The sequence below is a fragment of the Primulina huaijiensis genome, chromosome 7 (assembly GCF_012295235.1).
Source record: "Primulina huaijiensis isolate GDHJ02 chromosome 7, ASM1229523v2, whole genome shotgun sequence".
NCBI lineage: Eukaryota > Viridiplantae > Streptophyta > Magnoliopsida > Lamiales > Gesneriaceae > Primulina > Primulina huaijiensis.
Genome location: NC_133312.1, coordinates 674584 through 690533, shown reverse-complemented (window position 1 = coordinate 690533; position 15950 = coordinate 674584). Strand labels below are relative to the sequence as shown.

Here is a 15950-nt window from a genome sequence, read left to right as displayed (position 1 = left end):
ATATATATATATATATATATTAAAAAAATAAAAATATATATTCACACGGCAATTCATTGTTTGTGGGCCTTTGGCACCTCAATTGAATAGGTGCCACACATTCGATCACTTGGCAGAAAGTTCAAGTGAATAGGTGCCAAATGGTGCAATTGTTTGCACCATTCATGGAGCGACGTGTTTTTGAAATTCAAGGTTTTTTTTTTTAATAGTCGATTACCCCTCATTTACATTATTTACAACAATTTTTCTTCATTCTCTCTAATTTAGCACCACAAACGAATTTTAAGTCTTAGCTATTAAAATATAAATTTTTGGATTTGAATTTTGTAAGTTTATATGTTTAAATTCGAACTTTAGAATTAAATTTGAGAGTTATTTTTTAGTTAAATCCGTCTGTGGAAGAAAATACGACATCTCTACAGTTAATTTACACTTATTTATGTGATTTAAATTTTTTTTAAACTAGATGAAAGGAAAAATTATTTCATTACTTTCATTTATGATTGCACAAGATATTGTTATGTCTATTTGGTGCAAAGCAAAAACAAGGCCTTCGGAGTGTTTAAACAATATAAGAATGAGGTTGAAAACCAATCGACTAAATGAATAAAAATCATTCGTGTTGATAGAAATGGAGAATATGGAACATCATTTGACGAATTTGCTGCGAAAATGGAATTATTCATTAAACTACAGTGTCATATTAACCACAATCAAAAGGTGTTGCTGAAAGAAAAAACATTAAATATGTGTTGTGAGAATGAAGAATTGTAAAAAAAACAGGATTTAAAATTTTAATTTAAATCTCTTAAAGAATTTTTCCAATGAAAGAGAGCCTAAATCAAATATAAATATATTATATTAACATGAGAAAATTATGATCAATGAATCTATTGTGTATTTTTTTGAAAAAAAAAAAAAACATGATGTGCGTCATATACACATTAAAAATCCAAAAGAGAGAGCTATTTAAAAAAGACACGTAGGTTTCCACGAGTCCACCTGGATAGACTTTCCTCTCTTACCTGGATTGAGAAAGCTAAGCCATGTAATGTCAAAACATAAGATGAGGAGATATCCCTTTGTGCCACCAACCCTCGAATATCATTGTCTAGTACATATATATAATTTTTGTATATTACATAATTTATTATTACTTTTAAGTTCATCACTACAATAAATTTATAAATTTTTTTTATATAAGTTTATATAAAATATTTTTAGAAAATTTAAAAAGTTGATGAGATATATGACAATCGTAGGTGAATTACAAATTAAATAAATATGTTTTAATGGTTTTTTTATCAAATAAGAGTAGATCTCTTGTGAGACGGTCTCACGAATTTTTATACGTGAGAAGGGTCAACCCTATCGGAATTCACAATAAAAAGTAATACTCTTAGCATAAAAAGTAATATTTTTCATGGATAACCCAAATAAAAGATCTGTCTCACAAAATACGACCCGTGAGACCGTCTCACACAAGTTTTTGCCATCAAATAATTACTCTCATAACCTAATAGTATGGTGTAGATATAAATTAACCAAGATAAGAAATTAATTCAAACTTATGTGATTTTTATTTTCGATTATTTTAATTTAAATTCCCCTGTTTTATTCTATTAAAAATCTAAATTATAAATTAATATAAACAACAATCCTCTAAGAAATGAATTTTATTGTTTTAGAAAATAAAAGGTAATGCCAAACTTGATTAGAACTAATTCGAACCAAAATGTTCAGAAATTAAAATTGGAATCGATACGATACGAGGTGCAAACTGTCGGAATAAATTTTGACTTTGATTCCGACTTTTATTAGGAAAACAGAATCAGACGAATCGATTCCAAACCAAGGGCTCTGGTTTCTTTATGTGATTTAGAAGATAGGCTAGAATAACGCATTTTTAACTAATATTTAAAAAAAAAAAAAAAAAAAAGGAACTCAATCAATTAAGTGAATGTTTGGATCAATAAATTTGGATTTGAGGTGAGATTTCAATTTTTTTTAAAAGTGTAAAATCCATGTATTTGAGATCATATGTCTGAACAGTGGATCCATAATTAAATTTTAAAAAAAAAACATGAAATCAAAATTATGATTTTCAATCTTCTTGTCTTTATCTTATGCCAAGCAAATAAGAAGAGCGGATATCTTTTGTGACAGTTTCACGGATTTATTTTAATGAAATGAGTCAGTTAAACCGAACCAAAGCTTTCTGATGATTCCATTAAGGAAAATATCCCTTAATAAGATATATGTATAAGACGGATCGGGTAGAACTGACAACACATTAGTTCCATATCCCCTGAAATCACCTCTATGCATAGCTTGTCACGCCCCGAGCCTTCGCTCGCGCTTGCGTGACTGCACAATGGGCCCCTACAACAACTATTTCGTATTCGTCCCCGCTTTATGAAAATGATTAACCCAATCTATATAAGTCAATTGTAGTCTATTATAAAATCATTTTAAATATTTAATTTTTAAGATGTGGGACAAAATATATCACATAGCTCCTTCCCTCTTCTATGAAGTTGAAGTGAAGCAAGCAAACCTCTCGACTGAGGGAGATCGATCTGAGTCAGTTTATCCATTATTTTATGAAATGTTCAGGATATTAAAACATTTTTCCGGTTTTTTTAATATATCGGATTGAGTTGAATATCTGTATCACAAAACTGACGCAAAGAACTGGTTCACGTGAGTTTTTTCAATAAAAAAAAAGTATTCGGAATTTGAATTTGAAACAACACTCATCCAAATATATTGGTCCATAAGCGAACCTAAATTATTTATTTGACTTTTCAAACCTAATGAATTTAAGCTTAATTTACCAACTTAATGGTCGTTGATCTACTTGCTTCTGGCATTAATTAGCTGGGGATTCAGCCTTCCAAAATTTGGTACACGATTAACCTTTATAATATAATCAACATTTAAAATAGATTTACGCTATCCGATCCGTAAATACTTCAAAAACAAATATTAATTTAAAATAACAAAAATTATGATTTTTAAATAATTATTTAATTGGGTACGAGACATGGTAAATATGTGTTTTGGCCCAATTATAGCATCATTCCAGCAGGGCCTCGGTCCATCCTCACTATAAAACACAGTCTCTGGACTTTGTTTTGAACTCCAAAGATCTTTGACGCACATCCACAAAATTATTAGGTTCAACCCGATGATTTAGATTATTCGATGATATCAATTAAATTAGGGCCGTTGGATCTGTTAGGTAATTACGTCGAAACGATTACGATCATGATAATATAATATCAAAATCACGGAATAAAATAATCAATAATAAAACAAAGATTTACGTGATTAATTAGGATAACGGAGCTGCTGTAAATATTTATTACAAGGAGCAAATTACAAGTATATACGAAAAACTTAATATTTCATAATTCCAACCCGAGTATAATCGATAAAATAATTTATCAAACTCACTCAAAAATAACACTTAAATTTTCTTTTAACTTGAGTTTGAGATACATAGAAAACTTGGATGAAATCTCTAGCAAATTAGCAAATGAATTCTATACATAGCAAACTCTTCAAATGTGAAAGGCAAATGTAAATTCAAAATTTTCTATCCACCATTTGTACGGTAGTGCGGAAGTTTGTATTAGACGACATATGTGAACATAAGCATAATTTTCTTGCTTACAATTATGGTCAAAAAACACATGTTCAAATCTTATCAATTTTCTCAGAAAACTTGATTTCAATTATGTCTTAACACTATCAATAAAGTAACTCATATATCCATTTTTATACTTGTAGTCCAACTCAGATTGAGTTCAATTTGTCTACCGAGACGCAAGCTCTTGATGTTATCGAATTTTTGGCCGTTGAAGAGTAGTACAGAGAAGATGTTTTCAGACATTTCTTTATCAATTAACCAATATCACGAAATTATTAGGCTCAACCCGATGATTTAGACCATTCGATGTTACCAATTGATTTGGGGCCGTTGGATCAAAATTCATGAGACGGTTTAAACGTCGCCGTCTTCTTCAATATCTACGGCTTCAACTCCCACCTCTCGACTTCCCCAATTCAAAGTGATAAAGGGCCTACATTTTATTTTGCATTACATTTCATTCCTCTTTTCCTTTTTCTTTCCAAGCTTTTAAGTTTCGACTTTAGTTTAAATCTGAATCCTTATACCGGCGAAATTTCTGTAACCCACATTGGAATTCTCAAGGGTTTGTTCGTGTGACCCTATAAATGGCTGGCGCCACGTTGGCTGGATTGCAAGACCACTTGAAGTTGGCGAGGGAGTATGCCCTGGAAGGACTCTACGATACTTCCATTATCTTCTTTGATGGTGCCATTACTCAGATTAACAAGTACTTTTCTTTATTTAGATATTCTTTTTTAGCCAATTTGCTCCGGCCCAACTTTGTTCTTGTGTTTATGCTGTGTTGTATGCAGAGTTTGGTGCTTAAGATTTGGATCCCTAGAGCTGTTGTGTTCTTTTTGTAAGAACGAAGGATACAGCAAACTGGATTATGAAATAGGAAATTTTTTAGTTAAAGAGTTGCATTTTGGGATTTTAGTTTTTGTATTGATTCTCTTTATGCATATGCGTGTGCTGAAATTATCTTTGATGGATTCCCGTCCTTGTCAACTGATTCGCCAAGAGCTATCCCAGAAACCGAGCTACTTACTGCCTCTTGTTGGTCCTGGTCACGTGCAGTGATCCGCAAGCAGCAGTATGTTTATATATGTATAGATTACAAATTTTGAAGTCTTTTACGCTTGTGTTGAAATGGTAGGAGAATATAAGGAAACCAGACAGCATGGTCGTACTATTTTTGCAGTTCTTAGAGATGTTTCTGCTTCTTCGTGTGTAATAATTTTGCTATTATAGAAGCAAACTGATAATTGTAGACAAATTTAAATAACAGCACTTGGTATTTTTATACAGTTCCTCAGTTTGAAGTCATGTGTTCAAAATTTGTCTTTGTGTTGTCCTTCCCTTTCAAAAAATTTTATCCAGGCATTTGAATACGGTTGACGATCATTTGCTTCATTCCAAATGGATGAATGTCAAGAAAGCAATTTCAGAAGAAGCAGAGGTTGTGAAGCAATTAGATGCTGAGAAGAGGTCATTCAGGGAGATTCGTTTAGGAGGGCGACCAAATTCACCACCAATTTCAACAAAATCATCTTTTGTGTTCCAACCATTGGATGAGTATCCAACATCATCTGGTGCCCCGATGGATGACCCTGATGTGTGGAGGCCACCACCGCGAGATCCTACGGTCAGAAGATCTACAAGGGGTGGTCAAATTGGCATGAGGAAGTCCCCACAAGATGGTGCTTGGGGTCGTGGAGGTTCTGCTAAAACAGGAACTGGCCGTGGTGGAAGGACTGGTGGTTCTAGTAAGGTCAACGCTGGAGTTAGAGCATCTACAGCTCTCAAGAAAGGCAATGGGAAATCCTCATCTGGGAAAACAGATTCCATAGTAAGTTATTAATCTAGAATATGTGTTTTGGTTATGTGGATCTTTGTGTCATCTGGGAGCTGCATCTTGCAAGTATAAATTTATTGATAGTCTTGTGGTATGAGATACCCAGTTACTTAGTACTCTAGTAATGCCTTCATTTTGCACTCAATGAAGAATATCATGTTGTTTCTCTAGATTTGGGTATATGATTTGCTTTTGATGTTTGCTAAGTTTGTTCGCAAATTATTTATCTATTTCCAGAAGCAGTTTTTTTTAACAAGCTTGGAGCTAAAAGTTTAATGAATATATGTATAAAATTAATTGTATTCTTATGGCCAAGGAATTGTCCATTTGACTTGTTTGGATTGCTTGAATTGCTTCACCACTTCAAGTGATCTATTAAGTGTTTCTATGATTTTTTTTTTTGGGCTCTACTAAACGTATTACAATTAACTAATCTTCGGTGGAATTCTGTTACTTTTATGTTGTTATTTCACCATCTATTTATTTAAATCGAGATCTCTCATTTCTTGATTTGCCATCCTGTGGCGAATGTTAATTTGGCAAGTTCACTCAGAGTTCTCATTTATGTAAATTGTGAGTTGTTATATTAATGGGATTCATTGAGTGGATTGTACGCTATTATAAGGGATCTTGACTTTTGATCCAGAATCTTATCATATTCTGCTTTTGTATATTGTTAATATGTTTGACATGTCGAGTATTTTAGGGATTTCTTTTCTGATTGTCAGAATGATGATATTGATGATGTAAAGCCCAAAAAAGTGCAGTATGAAGGGCCTGACTCTGACTTGGCTGCAATGCTTGAAAGGGATGTTTTAGAGACCACTCCCGGTGTTAGATGGGATGATGTGGCTGGCCTGAGTGAAGCAAAAAGACTTCTAGAGGAAGCTGTGGTTCTTCCACTCTGGATGCCTGAATATTTCCAGGTATCAGTAAATTTGGTCCAGAAGAATGCTTGTGATATTTTTACTTTTTTGTACTTACCTGAAATACGTAACTATAATCTATATGCTTTATAAGTCTCAGAACTAATGGTGGGTTTGTCTGTTACAGTATATTCTCTAATGTGTGAAGCAGATAGTAACTCGTTTACAGCTAACCTCCAGTTCCATACTTTATATGAGCAAAAATTTGTAAATATTAGTAGAATCCTTATTTCTACCTGTAGATAAAAGTTCCATAAGAAGGCATAGAACTTTGACCTGTTTGAGGGGAGAATTATTTGAAGTTGCTAATTCGGTGGATGCATTGTTAGAATCTGTCGTCTTCCTTGTAAGGATACAAGAGGTGATAAATCTGCATGCATGGCTCAACTAGTCACTCTTATGACATCTCTGTTTGCAGGGGATTAGGAGGCCATGGAAAGGTGTGCTCATGTTTGGTACACCAGGTACTGGGAAGACACTTCTTGCTAAAGCAGCTGCTACCGAGTGTGGCACAACATTTTTCAACGTTTCTTCTGCTACCTTGGCTTCAAAATGGCGTGGAGAAAGTGAAAGAATGGTCCGATGCTTGTTCGATCTTGCAAGGGCTTATGCCCCGAGTACCATTTTCATAGATGAGATCGATTCTCTTTGCAATGCTCGAGGGTAAGATAATAAGAGTTTCCATCAATCCAGGCACGGTTATAATCTTGGTACCCTTTTTTATACAGTATGCAAGTTGTGAAGAACCCATCTCATACATTTGAACGAACATGAGTATTTTTTTAATAACCTGTTAAATTCTGCATTTTATTGCTGATGTCTCGCCCCACCCCTACCAACTTTCTTATAATATCTAGTTTGGAACCTTCACGTTTGTATTAAACGTTTCCTATCTTTCAGGGCTTCAGGTGAACACGAATCATCCAGAAGGGTGAAGTCTGAACTTCTAGTTCAGGTAGATGGTGTCAATGCCTCTTCTACCAATGAAGACGGTACTCGCAAGATAGTGATGGTTTTGGCAGCTACAAATTTTCCTTGGGATATCGATGAGGCATTGAGGTTGCATCCTAGTTGTTTGCGTCTCTTGTTGAATACTAGTTCTTTTTTGACATGTAAGTAGCACTTGTTTTTTGCATCTGATTCATTCACGATCTATTCAGGAGGCGTCTGGAGAAAAGAATATACATTCCACTTCCAAATGCTGAAAGTCGTAAGGAGCTTATCCGGATTAATTTGAAAACTGTGGAGGTATTGTCTTATTTCTTTATGGGCTTGAAGGATGTTTATTTTTGGAATTAGACGTACATGCATATAATATCCCTACTGCTTGAGGGTCGTTGCTCTACCTTACTTGTGCTCCACTAATTTGGAGCAGAAAAAGATGTGGCTGTCATATAAAACTCATAGTAAACATTTTATTAAGAAAGGCATTATTATTCATAGTATCTGAGAGGAAAATGGCATTTATTAACTATGGATAAAATACTTGCCACTTCACTAATGTAATAGGATTTTGAAGCTCGGCCTAACCTAAAATTCATATAATCCATGTCAATTTTGATGCATTTGTCTGCACCACCAGGTTGCTGCAGATGTGGACATCGATGAAGTGGCTCGTAGGACTGAGGGTTACAGTGGAGATGATCTTACAAATGTTTGCCGAGATGCATCGTTAAATGGCATGAGGCGAAAGATAGCAGGAAAGACTCGTGACGAGATCAAGAACATGTCCAAGGACGAGATATCAAAAGATCCTGTTGCTATGTGCGACTTCTTAGAAGCCATAGCTAAGGTCCAACCCAGCGTTTCTTCAGCTGATATTGAAAAACACGAAAAATGGTTTTCCGAATTTGGATCGGCATAGCATGATCCACTAGTTACGGTAACTATCGGGTTCCTCCTCTCTCTCTCAGGCGTTTCGTGACATCTCATTCCTGGTTTTGTTAGTTGTTTCCTCTGTTAATTTCTTGTTTGGAGATATTTTTCATGATTTATCCGTGTTTTAATTACTGATGACTGGATGGAAGTTGTGATATATTTATTTCTCACGACGACATTCCACATGGAGAATATCATAAAATCCATCTTCATGAATTTCAAAGAAAAAAATGATAGAACTAGGTATTTTGTTACATATTCTGCTAACATAACTTTATGAATTTGATATACCTGAGCGTCAATTTTTTTTAAACGGCCTAAATGTAATTGGTGTTCAATTCGAAACAAATTTGAGATCCCCAAGACCCGAAAAAAACATAGTCGTTAAAAAAGAAATTTGAATATATTTGTTTTTTGGTTTTGTTTTGTTCATTTGATGGACTACCAGCCTGCTCAAGAAGCAAGCCTGTCTATCTATATATATTCCATGAGTTTTTACACAGCTCTGTTCTTCATGTCTCTTTCTCCTCTCAAATGCCAAGAGATTATGGGAAGCATCAGCAACAACTTGAACTTTGCTCCCGTTCTGTTCTTCGTTCCTTTCTATTTCTTCTTTCTCCTTCACAACCCCCCTTAGCTTGTATTCCCGGTGTGGGTGATCACTCCCACTACCTTTTTTGACGACCAAGTATTAAGATTCCCGAGTTAATAAAAATATAACATGAAATATCAATCACAAGAACTCGATTTGGTCCCTTTTTTTTGGAATATTCGTGGTGGCTAATGAAATATTATTTGTTTATATTTTTATTTTTTACGAATGCAGAAGATATATGTAAAAAAAAAAAAAAAAAAAAAAGATTGTGCGAGAGGAACATGCGTTAGCAACAAAAGCGCATGGCTAGGATTCGATTGTACTTGGGTGGAAGCAGTTTCCATCAGGTGGCTTCACCTTACCACCTTGTGTCATCCCAGATTGTGAGTCCTCAATTTTTCATATATATATATATATAAAAGTTTGTGGGACACAAATTATTCAATTCTGTGTGTCCAAAAAAATAAATTATATGCTTTAGAAAGTAAGGGAAAATGATCCTGTAAGTCTGTCAATTTTGTATTTTGGTACAGTAATATTTAATTTTGGGTTTTGGTAATGTAAGTTAGGTTATATATGTTTTGGGTTTTTGACTCTTTTATCGGAGTGTTAATGTAGCACAAAAAAATATTGATGTAAACACTAGAAATTGCTGATGTAGTAATGAAAAATGTCGATATGTCCAGAGCCCCATCATCATTATTTGAAAAAAAGATTAAAACTCGAAATATAGCCTAATTTACATGACAAAAAACCAAAATCGAATGCTAGGACCAAAAACAAAATAGGCAAACTTACATGACTATTTTGATTATTATTCCATAAACTAATTTGATTTGTTTCGATATTCATTAACTTATGCATAAGCCTAAGTAATGTGAGCAAGGAAAACAAGGACAAGCACAATTTTAGTTAAAAATGATGAAGTTTATACAAACATAGTTACCAAACCACTCAATAAAAACTTGTTTATTATTACATGCACACAACCTCAAAGTCTCTAATTTTTTTTTTAAAAAAAATAGACGAATTTTTTAATTTTAAGTACTAAGAAACACAACTTATTAAACATAATAATACATGTATAAATACGTACACATAAATCAAATTCCGCAGAAGTCTCCGAGTATATCTTGGGATCGACGGCCATGATCGGTATCGTAAAACTTCAGCAAATCGACATGAACGAAGGGTTTGTAGTTGAGGGGATGCTGATCATCGACTAGCTCGTGGGGTACTTCCACCGGTTTGCTCAGGAAAGAAAAAAGTGCGACCGTGTAACGAGTTTCTTTTCCATTCGTAGCCAGGGTGACTTTATGGTTCGGAGAAAGAACCCCGCCATTGCTCCATGCCTGATTCAAAGACATTATTTTACCGTTCGTCCCAAATATACAATCAAGAGTAGGTCTCTTGTGAGAAAGTCTCACGAATCTTTACCGCGAGACTGTCTCACACAAATTTTTGCCTACAGTCAGATATCTATATTTAATATCATTTTCTTTATTTGTTTTATCAATCTACATCTACTCATTAAATACATTAATTATTTTCAATAACTTTTCATATCATATTAAATCACTCATAAAATTAAATAAGGGCAAAATGCTGTGTAAAACTTGTTTTTCATAAATAACCCTAAATATATGTTACTTTATATTTTAAAAAAAATATGGCGTGTTCATGTAAAACATCACCTTGCACGCATCTCCGGCCATGACAACGAAGGAGGAAGGAGGAAACTCTACATGAATCCACTCTCCGTCTCTTGCTTTGACCTCCAACCCGGAGACGTGATTTTGGTAAAGTATGGTGATGAAGCTCTTGTCTGTGTGAGAGGGAAAGGCCATGGTGTTCTCTCCCGTCTCTGGAGCTCGATATTTCAAGTATCGAAGGAGATATGTCGTCGAGTCGATGTGGGAATCGACATGTTTCTCCACTCCATAGCTATCAAACATCATTCTTACCACAATTTTCTCTAGCTCTGCTACTGTGTTGGCGAAGGACATCGAGCTTTGACTAAAAGAAAGAAAGAAGTAATATAAATAATTTCCCTTCTTTTTAACATATATTGGATTTCATCGGTGAATATTTTTTCATTGATTAAAGAAGAAATATACCAAAAAGAGTCGTTCCCATTGGGCCACATGAGATTAGTGAAACTTTGAGCTCCTTGTAAAGTGGTTGCATAATCAATCCCCAACCCTTCATGGAGGGGTACAATAGGCAGCTGACCTACATAACCATGGTAGGGTTTTTCATTAATATTTAGAACTTTTCTTTCATTAGGAAGATCGAATAACTCATCGGCTGCTTGGAAGATTGATTTGTGAAGTTGGGGCGAAATTTTATCGTATAACGCTACGAAACAACCATGGTTTTCAAGGGATTTTCTTATTTCTTTGCATGCAGAAGACCAAGAAGTTGAGCCTGGCTTCATGTTCTTGGTGAAGTCTACAACCGAGAGCTTTTGTGGGGTTAAGATACCCATGAATTTTTAGAGTATGTTTGGACTGTGGGAGATTTGGGGGAAATTAATTAGTAGGTTTTGAAGATTCAATGGAGGGGGTTTTTATAGTGGTTTTTTTTTTTTTTTTTTTTTTTTTTTTTTTTTTTTTTTTNAACTTGATTTTCGCATTAAGAATACAATATTTGATCGGTCTGTTAAAGATTCATCTCGAATTCGAAATGGGAATTTAAACGGATCTTGAATTCAATTAAAAGATAATTTGAAGTTGATTAGATATGATTCTAATGAAATTCTGAAGACAATCTCTAGCCAAGAAAATGAGGTCTTTGATTTAAGATCCAATTGTAACAAAACTTCACCGGGGTAAAAAGAAAGAATCTGATTTTGAATTAAAAATGATTGAGTACTTCTAATTTGAAGTTGACAAAAAGATTGATAAAATGGAGAAAATCGTTGTAGGACCATATAATTTAAGTTTCTTGGGATTAAAAATTGAAGAACAAGGTACAATGGTGTGGCAAATAATTGATTTGATCAAGATTGCGAGCATGTCACCAATTATNTATTTATTTATTAATTTTATCTTTATATCACATCTTTCACACGCAAGCGATGTTCTTTTCATTCGCATGAACCTTAGTACGCCTCGAAATAAAACTCTTCGTATTTTATTTGACCATAAAAAGTTGACTTCCAAATATTAATTATTATATAGTAATTATATATAACTATATGCTTGATATTGATACAAATCGAATGAATTATTAGAATTATTGATTCCTATTTAAAATTAGTAGGAAAAACACTAATTCTGAGATAAGGGATTGCGAACACATGCAATAAGAAATTTCGATCCACTTGCATTGATCAAATATAATAAAAATATCAATATATAAATATTAATTCGTCGCATAACAAATTTTGGCATTTTTATGATGAATTTTGTTAACCCGTAGCGCGCATTATTATTTCTTAAGGCTAATTATTAAAGATTTTGGCATTTTATTTGACGTATTCGGTTTTAATCTATCTAACATGAAAGGGATTATATATATATAAGCCTTATGTCACGAGATAATAAAATAAAATCTACAATTAGTATTTTTATGGAAGCAAACAAGATTTGGATGGACCAGAAAATCACTGATTTGTCTTTCAATATAATTTGATAATATTAGAAAACGAAATTTATGTATTAAAAACATAATACCAAATTTGCCTTGCAATAATACTAATAATAATAGTAATTTTATAATGTTAGAATGTGATGTGAGATCAAATTTCTGTCAGATGATGTTGAGATGTTGAGTTAAATATAAACATTTGCGATCGGCACAAATCCGACATGACTTGCATTAATCAAAATTAGAAAAATTTAGAAATATATGTTATAAGAAATAACAAGCCAAATTAAAATAAAGAATTCTTTAACTGAAAAAAAACTTATCTGGAATACTGTTCATAAATGGAAATATAACGAGGGATTTGCCATGCACCGTTTTATTTTATAGCCGAAGAATATTTTTTTTTAAAAAAAAGAATTAAGAATTGCATTGCTTCTTATAAATTAAATACAAAAGACGACAATTTTCATTTGATTGACGATTACATGATTATACGGACACATGCAGAGGTTTTGAAGTATTTTTCCTTCTCACTTTTTCCTATTATTCTGATGTTTATTTCTCCTCTGCCAAATAAACCCTACTTCTGTGGGACAAAGTTTCGATGAGGTTATTTAGTTTACTTCGTTGATGAATTTTTTAAAATTATGTGTGTGTGATATTTAATATTCTTTAATTTAATAGAAGACCAAGTATTGATTCGCATTGGGATATATAGTTTAAACTTTAAATTATTGATTTTTATGTATATAATATTTGAATATTTAGCTGCAGGTTCACGAGTATGCAATCTTTCCTTGTAGTCGTTATAAGTATGCTTTGACATGCAATTATTTCTTTCATAATATTTTAATTTGTCACATTAATTCTGTTACGAGAAAGAAAATCTGCTAGATTATAGGAATAATATTTTCTATTATAGGAATGTATATATTAGTCAATAATTGTAATTGATTCTGTATATTATGTTTCCTAAGATAGCGTAACTTATGCCCTGTATATATTCATGGTTGCTCTCTGTAGTAAAGACACAGAAATTCTTCCAATATTCACTTCTTCTTTCATGGTATCAGAGCATTGAACCTGGTGACTCTGAAATCTTTCAAACGCTTCCGCAATTGTTACAATCATGGGAGACAAAGGCAACAATGGAAAAGAATCAACAACGTCTAAGGCTATCATAGAAGCCCTAGACACCTACAATCTACATCACTCGGATCATCCAGGTATGGTACTTGTCTCTAAGGTACTCGAAGGAGACAACTACAGCACATGGAGTCGAGCTATGCGAATTAGCTTGAGCGCTAAAAACAAGATTGGGATGGTCACAGGATTAATCAAGCCACCTTCTTCAACAGACACTAGTTTTGATTCTTGGAAACGATGCAATGACATGGTTTTGTCTTGGATATTGAATTCTATTCATCCGGACATAGCCAGTAGTGTAATTTATTGGGAGACTGCAGCAGAAGTTTGGGCAGATCTGCAAGAGCGATTCTCTCAAGGGAACGATTCAAGAATCTATCAGATCAAACAAAATATTGTGGAACATAGACAGGGACAACAATCTATTTCAGTCTATTACACAAAGCTTAAATCTTTGTGGGATGAACTCTCATCCTATCATGAGACATTATCTTGCTCGTGTGGAGGATTGGAGAAACTTAATCAGAGAGATGAAAAGGAGAAGGTTATGCAATTTTTGATGGGATTAAATGACAGTTATGCAGCCATTCGTGGTCAAATTTTGTTGATGCAGCCTCTACCTGATACACGACGAGTTTATTCACTTATTCTTCAACAAGAAAAACAAGTTCAAGTCTCTCTCAATCGCGGGAACATGAACCACCATGCCATGATTGTAGGTCAAAATAGCAAGACAACTCAAGCACATCAAGAACAAAAACAAAGGGCACAGTTGCACTGCTCTTATTGTAACCGTGATAATCACAGCATTGAAAAGTGTTTCTACCTCCATGGCTTTCCAGTTGGTCATAAGTTTCATGGCAAGAATATAAAACCATTTAATCAACGCCCTTCAAGTGCAAATAACGTGAAGGTGGAAATGAATAAAGCACCAGAGACAACGACAAAGTTTGTTTCAACAGATGATGGTCCAAGGTTCACAACCGATGAATACAACCAATTAATAGCCATGATCCGGAAAACCAATGAGGGTAACACACAAATTTTTACAAACACTACAGGTAACTTCAAATCATCACCTAAAGTTAATTTGGCTGCTTCAGGCTTGTGCTGGATTATTGACAGTGGAGCCACAAATCATGTGGCTTCCTCAGTTGAATTATTAGAATCAAAAAGAATATCAGGAACAACCACTATTGGTTTGCCAAATGGTAGTCAGGCACATATTGAATCAATTGGTTCATTGCGCATTTCACCTGACATAGAAATTGATAATGTTCTCGGAGTTCCAGAATTTAAAGTTAATTTACTATCAGTTAGTAAACTAACAAGAGCATTGAAATCACTACAAGAAAAAAGCTAAACGACAACGGATAAAGTAGACACTGTTACAACTGTTGTAATTGACAGTGTTGTTGAAAGTGTGTTCTACGACAACGATTTTTAACTGTTGTAGAAACTCAGATTAGCGACAGTTTCCGAAATTAGCGACCGTTTATACTGTCGCTAAGTCGCGACGGATAACAACTAATCGTCGCTAAAATTGGCGACTGTTTTCTATATTCCGTCGCAAAATAGCAACAGTCTAAATTTATCGTCGCGAATATGAGCAACGGAATAAGCTATACCGTCGCTTAAAAAGCGAAAGTTAAGATAAATACCGTCGCTAATGAGCGACGTGATTATTAACAACATCGTCGCTAATTAGCGACGGTTAGAGCTCAATCCGTCGCTACGTTTTAAATGCATTAAAAAAAATTATTTTTATATTTAGACGAATCTGAAAAAATAACTTTTAAAATCTTTTTAAGCTAAAAATCATAACTAACAGATAGAAATTTAACAAAAATGAAATCATAACAAACAGAAAGAAATTTAACTTAAACATAAATCGTGAAAAAAAAAAATACAAATAAATCGAAACTAAAAGCCTACAAGAGAGAAAATGTATGTTAGAAATGGGAGGAGTGAAGAAACTGGACCGAAAACGAGAGTATATATAGAAAAATGTGCGACGGTCGTTCAAAAATCGTCGCTATTTTGAATCGGCGACAGTTTACACCTGTCGCTATTTGCGACGGTTATCAATAACTGTCGCCAAAAAGCGACAGTGTTTCACGAACCGTCGCTATTTACGACGGTTTAAGAATAACCGTTACCATTTTTAAATCGGCGACGGTTTTATAAACACCGTCGCTAAATTAAATCGGCGACCGAAGGAGCAAAACCGTCGCAAAAGTTCAAATAAAGCGACGGTTTTTGCCTAAACCGTCGCTATTTTTAACAACGGCTCCCTAAAACCGTTGTCATTTCTAAAAAAAA

General features: G+C 33.9%; 3 protein-coding genes across 3 annotated transcripts; 2 read left to right on the top strand and 1 right to left on the bottom strand.

Annotated features, from left to right (window-relative positions):
* The first annotated feature begins 4034 nt into the window (after positions 1-4034).
* LOC140980919 (katanin p60 ATPase-containing subunit A1-like) lies at positions 4035-8507 on the top strand. Its single transcript, XM_073447034.1, has 7 exons — positions 4035-4364; positions 5018-5486; positions 6221-6418; positions 6837-7081; positions 7319-7477; positions 7579-7666; positions 8001-8507. The coding sequence occupies exons 1-7, from the start codon at positions 4243-4245 to the stop codon at positions 8280-8282; spliced, it is 1563 nt and encodes a 520-aa protein (XP_073303135.1). The 5' UTR covers positions 4035-4242; the 3' UTR covers positions 8283-8507.
* Positions 8508-9777: 1270 nt separating this feature from the next.
* On the bottom strand, positions 9778-11462 carry LOC140981338 (deoxypodophyllotoxin synthase-like). The gene is made up of 3 exons (XM_073447710.1): positions 11009-11462; positions 10586-10907; positions 9778-10243 (listed from the first exon to the last, which is right to left on the bottom strand). The coding sequence occupies exons 1-3, from the start codon at positions 11377-11379 to the stop codon at positions 9995-9997; spliced, it is 942 nt and encodes a 313-aa protein (XP_073303811.1). The 5' UTR covers positions 11380-11462; the 3' UTR covers positions 9778-9994.
* Positions 11463-13611: 2149 nt separating this feature from the next.
* Positions 13612-14991, top strand: LOC140980753 (uncharacterized). The gene has a single exon (XM_073446797.1). It carries the CDS (start codon positions 13612-13614, stop codon positions 14989-14991), a length of 1380 nt encoding a protein of 459 aa, XP_073302898.1.
* The last annotated feature ends 959 nt before the right edge of the window (positions 14992-15950 follow it).

Coding starts and splice junctions, on each gene's coding strand:
- LOC140980919 (XM_073447034.1), top strand. CDS start 4,243: ATGGCTGGCGCCACGTTGGCTGGATTGCAAGACCACTTGAAGTTGGCG. Junction 7,082..7,318: donor TCTCTTTGCAATGCTCGAGG/GTAAGATAATAA, acceptor CCTATCTTTCAG/GGCTTCAGGTGAACACGAAT. Junction 7,478..7,578: donor GATATCGATGAGGCATTGAG/GTTGCATCCTAG, acceptor CGATCTATTCAG/GAGGCGTCTGGAGAAAAGAA.
- LOC140981338 (XM_073447710.1), bottom strand. CDS start 11,379: ATGGGTATCTTAACCCCACAAAAGCTCTCGGTTGTAGACTTCACCAAG. Junction 10,908..11,008: donor AATGGGAACGACTCTTTTTG/GTATATTTCTTC, acceptor TCTTTCTTTTAG/TCAAAGCTCGATGTCCTTCG. Junction 10,244..10,585: donor TGGCCGGAGATGCGTGCAAG/GTGATGTTTTAC, acceptor TCTTTGAATCAG/GCATGGAGCAATGGCGGGGT.
- LOC140980753 (XM_073446797.1), top strand. CDS start 13,612: ATGGGAGACAAAGGCAACAATGGAAAAGAATCAACAACGTCTAAGGCT.